Genomic DNA, 12093 nt, shown 5'->3' with positions numbered 1-12093 from the left:
GAACATTTTGGGTGATCACGTTGATATTTATTTGGCAAGTGTTTTGTTAATATGTAGTCAATGACCGACCTCCTAAAAAAGGTGAACTAATTTGTTCAACAATTAAATATTTAAATTTCATAATTTAATTGATTAATTGGTATAGAAATTGCTTCCTTAGAAAAATGTCAATGAAAATTTCTATAGACTTTCTTCTAGTTCATGAACATTAAATTAAAAAGGTTTATACAAATAACTTCGTATAGCATTGAAGACATTTTAACAATTTCTACACCGAAAAATAGCACCAAACTATTTCCAATTAGAATAAAATGTTGATTTGTGTTGAAAAGTCAATTAAACAATTAACTTTTATCAAATTTAAAGTCACTAAAGAAAATAATTGAATCGACATTTTTAATAAAAATATTATAAATAAATTTTAATGAAATAAAAAAAAAAATTCCTATTATAAATGTAATTGAAAAAAAATTCGGAAATAATAAGATTTTATAAACTCACAGTGGTGCGGGAAATTTATAATAAATTACAAACTCTTATAAAATTACAAGAAAATAATTTGATGTAAATATGAAATAATTGTAAATAAATTGATCGCCATAGTTAAAAAATAAATAAATAATAAAAAATAATAAATACAAATTCTGACCGCAAATATTTTGTACGGAGTATGAAGTAAATTCGTCATATACAGTCTTGGAGATTTATCAGGGCAATGACGTCTCTATTTATTATATTAACCAAAACAAAGCTAATTCTAAAAAAATAACACCTACATGACGATGTCTTAACTCCATTGATATTGATTTTCAAAACAATTACCCCATTTGCCATCCTCATTTTCTACTTATTGCCTTCGTCGTCTAAGTGTCCTGCAGCGATTTTTGGTACTGGCTTTGTTCAGGATCTCATATATTTACTGAGTTTCGCTACACTTTCTCCACACCAATGGACCTTAACCCTATGCGCACCATCAGTAGCATGACGGTCCTGCAGATGAGGGAAGGTAAAGGCCGAGTTAGAACACACGTCGAGCAGGACACTGCCTCAATTGTATAACAGTCGAAATTAGGGTGGGTTATCTTGTCCCCTTTTTATACCCCCAACCATAAGGAGCGTGGTATACGAACTTCATTTGTAACTCAACGAAATATTGGTCCCAGACCGCACAAAGTACTTCTTGGTTGTGGGGAATTTTATTATTGTTTTCATATTTAATACATATTCTCTAATCTACATTAAGTTTACGGAATGAACCCTCTAAGCCAAAGAGATTTTCAAAATCGATAGGTTTTCCTGGACGTAAATGTTCATCGGTTCCATATTTAGAGTCTTCTTTAAAATAATCACGGTATTCCAAAAACTTCTTTTCCCACTCTGCAATAATCTCAGGTATAGAACCGTTCTCGCCACCATATTCTTTGGGTAAATATTTTAAAGGAACTTTTTCATAGAACTTATCCAAGTTTGACGAATATATAACCATCTATAAAAGAAATTCAAAATATTGTATAAATAAAGCTCAAATAAACAATTGTGAAAGGGAAATATTATAAATATGTATGTTAATATTATTGCTTTGACTAACCTACGAGGATAGCTTAACCAATAGAGAAAAATGTTGGCGAAATGTTATTTCTATAGAAAATTTTGTCAAAATTTTATTTCTATAGAAAATTTTGTCAAAATTTAATTTCTATAGAAAATTTTGTCAAAATTTTATTTCTATAGAAAATTTTATCAAAATTTCATTTCTATAGAAAATTTTGTCAAAATTTTATTTCTATAGAAAATTTTGTCAAAATTTTATTACTATAGAAAATTTTGTCAAAATTTTATTTCTATAGAAAATTTTAACAAATTTTTATTTCTATAGAAAATGTTATCAAATTTTTATTTCTGTAGAATTTTTTTTTTTCAAAATTTTATTTCTAAGAAAATTTTGTCAAAATTTTATTTCTATAGAAAATTTTGTCAAAATTTTATTTCTATAGAAAATTTTACCAAACTTTTATTTCTGTTGAAAATTTTATCAAAATTTTATTTCTATAGACAATTTTACCAAACTTTTATTTCTGTTGAAAATTTTATCAAAATTTTATTTCTATAGAAAATTTGGCAAAATTTTATTTCTATAGAAAATTTTGTGAAAATTTTATTCCTATAGAAAATTTTGTCAAAATTTAATTTTTTTTTTAAATTTATTTCTATAGAAAATTTTGTCAAAAGTTTATTTCTATAGAAAATTTTATCAAAATTGTATTTCTATAGAAAATGTTATTCCTATAGAAAATTTTATCAAAATTTTATTTCTACAGAAAATTTTGTCGACATTTTATTTCTATAGAAAATTTTGCCAAAATTTTATTCCTATAGAAAACTTTGTCAAAATTTTATTTCTATAGAAAATTTTATTTCTATAGAAAATTTTGTCAAAAGTTTATTCTATAGAAAATTTTGTCAAATTTTTATTTCAAAAAAAAGTTTTGCAAAATTTTATTTCTATAAAAAAAAGTTTGTCAAAATTTTATTTCTATAGAAAATTTTGTCAAAATTTTATTTCTACAGAAAATTTTGTCAAAATTTTATTTCTACAGAAAATTTTACTAGACTTTTATTTATACAGAAAATTTTATTAGACTTTTATTTCTATAGAAAATGTTGTCAAATTTTTATTTGTACACTCAAAAAAAAGTGAACTCTCTAGGTCACTAAAGCCAATTTAACTTTCGTTTAGTTCATGGTATTATTATGTTTGGAGAAAGTTTCCTCTACTCTAATAATTTTTTGTGTACGTTAGTTAAATTAACTTAAAACGAGGAAAAAAATATACACAAAAGAAGGATAAAGATTAACTAAATTCGTGTCTTCCACAAAATAGTTCAATATTTCTTTAAATTTGTAAATTTTACTACAAATGCGTTCATCATGAACTTCGTATGTCACTAAAGACATTCTTGCAATTTTGAACTCCAATTTGTTCCTTCAAACTACAAAATTTTTTTAAACAAGTGCAAAAACTTAATTAAGTCTAATAAATTTTCTTGAATTTGTAGAAAAATATTTACTTATTTTTATGACATCGGCGTGATGCCAGCGTTTGTTATACTGTTTAGTTAAAATTTTGTAAAAATATTTAAAATTTTCTAAAACTAACCGAAATTTTTCTTCCTGGTGGGTACACTGTTTTTTCAGTGTATAGAAAATTTTGTCAATATTTTATTTCTATAGAAAACTTAATCAAATGTTTATTTCTTACTGATGCTCACTGCTAAGTCGAAAACTTGTAAAAATGACTCAAATTTTCCTATACCTTTAATACATATCTACCGACTGATGAGTCATAAGTGCATTTTTGCGAAGTTGCTTAAAAATTTAGAAATATTTCTCATATTTATGCCCTGCGACACTCTGTGCCCAAGGCATTTGTCTGTAGAAGTAGACAAAAGTAGAAGTCTGACAAAATATTGTTCAAATCGGATCAGATTATATAAAGCACTCAACAAATTAGAAGGGATTGAGATTTTATCGAAATGTAGGTGTAATACATTTGTCTTCAGACATTCCTTATTTGTTATACCCTCCACCATAGGATGGGGGTATATTAACTTTGTCATTCCGTTTGTAACACATCGAAATATTGCTCTAAGACCCCATAAAGTATATATATATTCTGGGTCGTGGTGAAATTCTGAGTCGATCTGAGCATGTCCGTTTGTCCGTCCGTACGTCCGTCTGTCCGTCCATCCGTCTGTTGAAATCACGCTAACTTCCGAACGAAACAAGCTATCGACTTGAAACTTGGCACAAGTAGTTGTTATTGATGTAGGTCGGATGGTATTGCAAATGGGCTATATCGGTCCACTTTTACGTATAGCCCCCATATAAACGGACCCCCAAATTTGGCTTGCAGACCCTCTAACAGAAGCAAATTTCATCCGATCCGGCTGAAATTTGGTACATGATTTTAGTATATGGTCTCTAACAACCATGCAAAAATTGGTCCACATCGGTCCATAATTATATATAGCCCCCATATAAACCGATCCCCCGATTTGGCTTTCGGAGCCTCTAAGAGAAGCAAATTTCATCCGATCCGGCTGAAATTTGGTACATGGTGTTAGTATATGGTCTTTAACAACCATGCAAGAATTGGTCCACATCGGTCCATAATTATATATAGCCCCATATAAACCGATCCCCAGATTTGGCTTGCGGAGCCTCTAAGAGCAGAAAATTTCATCCGATCCGGTTGAATTTTGTTACGTGGTGTTAATATATGGCTTCAAACACCCATGCAAAAAGTGGTCGAAATCGGTCCATAATTATATATAGCCCCACATATAAACCGATCCCCAGATTTGACCTCCGGAGCCCCTTGGAACAGCAAAATTCATCCGATTCGGTTGAAACTTGGTACGTGATGTTAGTATATGGTATCCAACAACCAACATCGGTTCACATTCAAATTCAGGCATATGGGAATATAGACCTTTAAAGGATTTGAGATGGTATCAATAATTTTGGTCAACAATGTGTTGAAGGCTATAATACAATGAGCCCCATCCGACTTTCTTTACTTGTCTAAAAATACTTACCCTATTAACTTGTTTTTCCGACATCATTGGTTTCATCATATTGAAAATGGATTCAAATATTGATGGAGCATTTATCATATGTGCTGACTTAGGTCTTAAGGGCATAGCTTCCTCCGAGTACACAGTCATTTTCTTCATTAAACTTGGTGTGACTTGAAAGAAATGTTGCTTTGTCCAATCTTTCAAATCGCCAATGTGGACAAACCCATTGATAATGGCAAAATCATCTTCCCACATTAGAATTTCATTGAAGGCTTGACCCACACGCATTATATCGAACATTGTGTATTTATTGGGATCATAACAACCATTGCGGATCAACATAATTCTCGGTCCAGTTTCGTTTAAAGGTGTCGGCAACATCATACCCACACTTAGAAAAAAAAATGTTTATACTCTTGACAAATTTTATTTCCAAGAAAATAAAATCACTTTTCTTACCCTAATTTAATAATTTCCCGTACTTTGGGATCATCAATATCACGCAATGAAAATAAATCGGGAAATTTTGATCGCAACATATAGTATTTGTCAATTTTCGATTTGGCCTTTTCCAAACTGTATTTACAACCACGTAAAAATGCTACCAAAAATTGATCATCTGTTCTGGCTCTTAGATGAGGTTGTTGTTCGATCCATGTTTTTAGGGCTTGAATATCATCTGCAACTCTTGCGGGATCCTCATTAAGCTCTTCAATGGCAACTTTTTGCAAACCCGGAGGTAATGGACGAATATTTGCCATATTTCTAAAAACGAATGGAATGTGGACGCTTCAAGTAATTTTCAATGAATGTCAGTCCATCCTATTCTAATGCAAAATGCCAACATAGTTGGCATTGTACTATGGATATCTAATCGTATACCATTACCAAAAAATATTTATGTTTAGTGAATGGCACAGATAAGAAACGAAGCGTAATAATGACCAGAGAAACACCCGACACCCATATAATAATAACATGCCATATAAAAATTGGTGGATCTGACCAGATATTATTGGATCTGCTGCAATATCTGATTAGATATTATAGTATATTTACACACAAAAAAAATATTTTTTGTCTTCAATCACGAAATTAATTGATCCAATTAATTTTTAATTTAATTTAAAGCGTAATCCGGCCTGCTGCGCCTCCCGAAGCATATTTTCATTAAGTTAGTCAACCATATCCTTCGATCTAAAAACAAATCTGATAAGTCCCCGGTCTAACAATGAAAAACACATTTTTTTTTTGTCAAAATTGGTTTTTATTATTCAACATAGTTCCCTTCAAGAGCGATACAACGATTATAACGACCTTCCAATTTTTTGATAACATTTTGGTAGTACTCCTTCGGTTTGCCTCAAAATAGGTCTCAGTTTCGGCGATCACCTCTTCATAGCAGTCAAATTTTTTCCCTGGGACCATCCTTTTGAGGTCTGAGAACAAGAAAAAGTCGCTGGGGCCAGATCTGGAGAATACGGTGGGTGGGGAAGCAATTCGAAGCCCAATTTATGAATTTTTGCCATCGTTCTCAATGACTTGTGGCGCGGTGCGTTGTTTGGGTGGAACAACACTTTTTTCTTCTTCATTTGGGGCCGTTTTGACGCGATTGCGACCTTCAAACGCTCCAATAACGCCATATAATAGTCACTGTTGATGGTTTTTCCCTTCTCAAGATAATCGATAAAAATTATTCCATGCGCATCCCAAAAAACAGAGGCCATTACTTTGCCAGCGGACTTTTGAGTCTTTCCACGCTTCGGAGACGGTTCACCGGTCGCTGTCCACTCAGCCGACTGTCGATTGGACTCAGGAGTGTAGAGATGGAGCCATGTTTCATCCATTGTCACATATCGACGGAAAAACTTGGGTATATTACGAGTTAACAGCTGTAAACACCGCTTAGAATCATCAACACGTTGTTGTTTTTGAGCTCGCGCGGCACCCGTTTAAATACAGCGCACATTACAAGAATTTATAATTTGAATTCATCGCAGTTGCTTTTGTTATAAAATAATTTTATTTTTTCACATGAAAATTATTCGGAGAACGTACACGCTCACAAAAAATCGCTTCTGTAACATATACTCCCAAACATATTTTGCTTCAAGCATATACATTTTTGGGTATTGCCCAAACATTTATATGTTTGATCTCTACCAATATATAATATGTTTGAAAGCATATTGGTCTAAACAATATATGTTTGGGTAGTCTAAGTTCCAAACATTTTGTATTTTTGCATCCAAATTCAATAATGTTGTCTTCCAAAAAACAATATGTTATTATGTGACCATATAATATGTTTGGAAGCATTGTGCACCCAAAAATATTATATGCTTAAAAAAAATTCTCCCAAACAATATTGTGCTCAAAATTTTATTTATTTATTTATATATTTACAATCATAATGAATTATGAAAATAAACAGGTAATATAGGTGCTAACAACATAGGTTTTCGACCTGAATGCTGAAAATTTTGTTTCTGCCCAATTGTATATTCCCCGACATCTTTCTCACTTCCACGATATTTTTTAGTTCTTAGCACCTTTTTCTGTAATACAAACATTGTAGAAGAAATTATTCAATTTTATGATTTTTTTATGTTAATTTTGTAATAACAAGCAACAACCACCAACTTAATTCAATATCGCTCCCTGTTAAATAGCGCTCCAAGCTACTAAACACATATATGTTTATAGGCTATTTCTAAATTAATATATGTTTGCATCCAAGCATATTATATTTACAAACATTTTATGTCCCAAACATAATATGTTCTAACATATTAACATATATGTCTCAAACATGTTATGCTAGTTTATGAACATTATATGCTTGCACTCAAAAATATTGTGTTTAAAAATTTGTGTTCCAAACATATAATGTTTATAGCCAAACATATGAAAAACTCATATATGTTTATAGGCTATTTCTAAATTAATATATGTTTGCATCCAAGCATATTATATTTACAAACATTTTATGTCCCAAACATAATATGTTCTAACATATTAACATATATGTCTCAAACATGTTATGCTAGTTTATGAACATTATATGCTTGCACTCAAAAATATTGTGTTTAAAAATTTGTGTTCCAAACATATAATGTTTATAGCCAAACATATGAAAAACAGTCTTTTTCATCCGTGTAGCTGGCATATGGAATATATAGGCAAGATGACAGATATGTCCATAGTAGGGTTTAAAAGTCCGTTAGCTAACGTATCACTAACCGAGCTTCATGAAAATGGGGGTTAATTAAACAAACAAAAAAATTAAATCAAAGATGCAAAATCCTCGAAAAAAGTCTTAGCCTATATTTGAAGCATTTTTATACCCTCCACCATAGGATGGGGGTATATTAACTTTGTCATTCCGTTTGTAACACATCGAAATATTGCTCTTAGACCCCATAAAGTATATTTATTCTGGTCGTGGTGAAATTCTGAGTCGATCTGAGCATGTCCGTCCGTCCGTCCGTCCGTCTGTCTGTTGAAATCACGCTAACTTCCGAACGAAACAAGCTATCGAATTGAAACTTGGCACAAGTAGTTGTTATTGATGTAGGTCGGATGGTATTGCAAATGGACTATATCGGTCCACTTTTACGTGTAGCCCCCATATTAACGGACACCCAAATTTGGCTTGCGGGGACTCTAAGAGAAGCAAATTTCATCCGATCCGGCTGAAATTTGGTACATGGTGTTAGTATATGGTCTCTAACAACTATGCAAAAATTGGTCCACATCGGTCAATAATTATATATATAGCCCCCATATAAACCGATCCCCCCGATTTGGCTTGCGGAGCCTCTAAGCGAAGCAAATTTCATCCGATCCGGCTGAAATTTGGTACATGGAGTAAGTATATGGTCTCTAACAACTATGCAAAAATTGGTCCACATCGGTCAATAATTATATATAGCCCCCATATAAACCGATCCCCCGATTTGGCTTGCGGAGCCTCTAAGAGAAGCAAATTTGATCCGATCCGGCTGACATTTGGTACATGGTGTTAGTATATGGTCTCTAATGACCATGCAAAAAATGGTCCACATCGGTCCATACTTATATATAGCTCCCATATAAACCGATCACCAGATTTGAACTCCGGAGCCTCTTGGAAGAGCAAAATTCATATGATTCAGTTGAAATTTGGTACGTGGTGTTAATATATGGCCTCAAACACCCATGCGAAATCGGCCCATAATTATATATAGCCCCCGTATAAACCGATCCCCAGATTTGACCTCCGGAGCCCCTTGGAAGAGCAAATTCATCCGAATCGGTTGAGATTTGGTACGTGAATTGAAATTGGTTCATATCAGTCCATAATTATATATAGCCCCCATATAAACTGATCCCCAGATTTGACCTCCGGTGCCTTTTGGAGAAGCAAAATTCATCCGATCTGGTTCAAATTTGGTACGTGGTGGTAGTGTATGACATTTAACAACCATGCCAAAAGTGGTCCATATCAGTCCATAATCATATATAGCCCCCATATAAACCGATCCCGACATTTGGTTTTGGAGCCTTTTGGAGGAGCAAATTTCATCCGAGTCAGTTGAAATTTGGTACATTGTGCTATTATATGGCCGTTAAAAACCATGCCCAACTAGGTCCATATCGGTCTATAGTTATATATAGAGCCCTCAGATAAATCGATCCCCAATCACACAAAAATTGGTCCATATCAAGTTCATAAGTCACAATTCAGAAAACGTCACAATTTAGAAAACGATGTTAAGAAGTTTTAAGATACCACAACCCAAGTAATTCGATTGTGGATGACAGTCTTTCGTAGATGTTTCTACGCAATCCATGGTAGAGGGTACATAAGATTCGGCCTGGCCGAACTTACGGCCGTATATACTTGTTTATCATAAATCTAAAGATTCAATTCATCATTTAATTTAAACGACGATTTCTTTAAATTAAAAATGTTTTTCTTTACTTTAAATAATAATTGCCTTACTTCCAAACTCTACAACTTTAACGGAGGGACGCTAATTTCCGAGATTTGTGTCCCCAGTTTAATGAAAAAAAAAAACGTATTTTAATTAAAATTTCATTATTTTAAAGATATTTGCTTTGATATTGTATAAAATTCGCGTTAGGTTGCATAATCTTTCATATTAAATATATATTTTATATATCATAACAGCAGACATACCGCTTGCACTATATAGGCAAGATGTAATAAAAAGGTGCCATCTCTAAATCATTGAGGTAATTGGGCGAGCATGGACAAAGGCCTTACTCGCGAGGTTATTATTTGGGGATTACTGTTATCATTTAATAAACAATATGCGAAGAACTAACCATAGGTGTTTCAATATTTCGTAAAATTGAAATATTAACAAATATTAAAATATTGCCAGAAGATTTCTATTTTGTTTCACCTTACGATGAGCTATAATAGTCATCGATCATATTAAAATGAGTACCATTGTATATAAAAATATTTTAAACAATAACATAATTTTTCATTGACTAATCTAATCGAATTGTTTGTGCAATATAGGTCTCCTTCCAAACCAAACCATAACTGTTTATCCCTCACACTCTTAGGTGTAGGAGGTTAGGTTGAAATAGATAATATATACAACCGAAAGTTCAGCCAGGCCGGATGTTATATACCCTCTACCATGGATTACGTACAATATTGTCTTGTCATCCACAATCGAATTACTTGGATTGTGTAAGTAAGTCCATATGGAGTCTTAAATGGCAGATAAAAATGACAGATTGAGCACACGTTTTTGGTTAGTATTATAAATAGAGAGCTCTCATTCACATTGCCCGGATAAATCCCAAGAGAAATTTACTTTTTACTCCGCAAAAAAAAAAAATTTAATTCTTCATCCCATGTACGGAGGAAAGGGAAAACTCGCCCTATATTAGTTCAAAATATGTATAGCCATAGACATTGGTTAGTAGGGAGCCACAGTGGGCAATGGTTAGCATGCCCGCCTTGCATACAGAAGATCGTGGGATCGATTCCTGCTTCGACCGAACACCAAAAAGTTTTTCAATGGTGGATTATCCCACCTCAGTAATGCTGGTGACATTTCTGAGGGTCTCAAAACTTCTCTAAGTGGTTTCACTGCAATGTGGAACGCCGTTCGGACTCGGCTATAAGACGGAGGTCCCTTGTCATTGAGCTTAACATGGAATCGGGCAGCACTCAGTGATAAGGGAGAAGTTCACCAATGTGGCATCACAATGGACTGAATAGTCTAAGTGAGCCTGCCACCTAACCTATTGGTTAGTAGACACATCAGAAAAATCTGCTAAAACAACAAAAAGTCTGCTGAAAAAGGGAAACTAGAAAAAGGGAAACAGACGGTTTGCGGAAATGATACTCTTAGCTATTTAGTTTGACTGAAACAAACAAAGAAAGAAATTTGTTAGTAGACACAGCAGAAAAATCTGCTAACACAGGAGAAGAAGTCTGCTGGAAAAGGAAAGCAATCAATGCTTGCTGAAATAGCAAATATTGTCTGCTAATTTTTTAACTCTATTGGCCATAAAAAGTTGGCTGAAACAAATTAAAAAAATTAAACTAGGGGCTTTGGTAACAGAATAAAAATAGTATTTTAAGAATATTTCTACTAAAAATCTTAATTTTTTCTCACAACCAAATGTTTGCTGATTGCAACGAAGCTCCTGTTTATAGTAGCATTTTTTTATACCCTGCGCCACACTGTGGAACAGGGTATTACAAGTTAGTGCATATGTTTGTAACACCCAGAAGGAGACGAGATAGACACATGGTGTCTTTGGCAATAATGCTCAGTGTGGGTCCCTGAGTCGATATAACCACGTCCGTCTGTCCGTCCGTCTGTCTGTGAACACATTTTTGTGATCAAAGTCTAGGTCGCAATTTAAGTTCAATCGCCTTCAAATTTGGCACATGTTCCTAATTTGGTTCAGAATAGGATCCTATTGATTTTGGAAGAAATCGGTTCAGATTTAGATATAGCTCCCATATATATCTTTCGCCCGATATGGACTTATATGGCCCCAGAAGCCAGATTTTTGGCCGAATTTGGTTGAAATTTTTCACTAGGAGTACAATTAGTAGTATAGTCAAGTCTGCAAAATTTGATTGAAATCGGTTCAGATTTAGATATAGCTCCCATATATATCCTTGGCCCGATATGGACTAATATGGTCCTAAAAGCCAGAGTTTTGGCCCAATTTGGTTGAAATTTTGCACAGGGAGTAGATTTAGCACTGTAGGGAGTAGATTTAGCACTGCGTGTCAAATTTGGTCAAAATCGATTCAGATTTAGATATAGCTCCCATGTTACATATGAGTACGCCAGAGTTGGGGAAATAAGGTAGAATGTTTCATATTTTAATCCAATTTTTAATGGCATTTTCCTCCAATTGACTTGATAGTTTCTACAGAGAATTTAAGTGTGATCTAATTTGGTTCACATGTAAACAAATGCTCAATATAGTTGTTCTTCCGGTTTATACAAATATTACCAAA

The 12093-nt window shown here is 33.2% G+C and overlaps 1 protein-coding gene across 1 annotated transcript; it reads right to left on the bottom strand.

The window, feature by feature from the left end:
* Positions 1–1177: 1177 nt before the first annotated feature.
* Positions 1178–5414, bottom strand: LOC142238580 (alpha-tocopherol transfer protein-like). Its single transcript, XM_075310272.1, has 3 exons — positions 5040–5414; positions 4599–4971; positions 1178–1486 (listed from the first exon to the last, which is right to left on the bottom strand). Exons 1-3 carry the CDS (start codon positions 5339–5341, stop codon positions 1229–1231), a joined length of 933 nt encoding a protein of 310 aa, XP_075166387.1. The 5' UTR covers positions 5342–5414; the 3' UTR covers positions 1178–1228.
* Positions 5415–12093: the final 6679 nt, after the last annotated feature.

This window comes from Haematobia irritans, chromosome 5, assembly GCF_050003625.1.
Source record: "Haematobia irritans isolate KBUSLIRL chromosome 5, ASM5000362v1, whole genome shotgun sequence".
NCBI lineage: Eukaryota > Metazoa > Arthropoda > Insecta > Diptera > Muscidae > Haematobia > Haematobia irritans.
Note: the sequence above shows the minus strand (reverse complement) of the source record. Positions and strands in the feature narration are given on the sequence as shown.

Coding starts and splice junctions, on each gene's coding strand:
- LOC142238580 (XM_075310272.1), bottom strand. CDS start 5,341: ATGGCAAATATTCGTCCATTACCTCCGGGTTTGCAAAAAGTTGCCATT. Junction 4,972..5,039: donor CGGGAAATTATTAAATTAGG/GTAAGAAAAGTG, acceptor TTTTTTTCTAAG/TGTGGGTATGATGTTGCCGA. Junction 1,487..4,598: donor CGGAAAAACAAGTTAATAGG/GTAAGTATTTTT, acceptor TTTCTTTTATAG/ATGGTTATATATTCGTCAAA.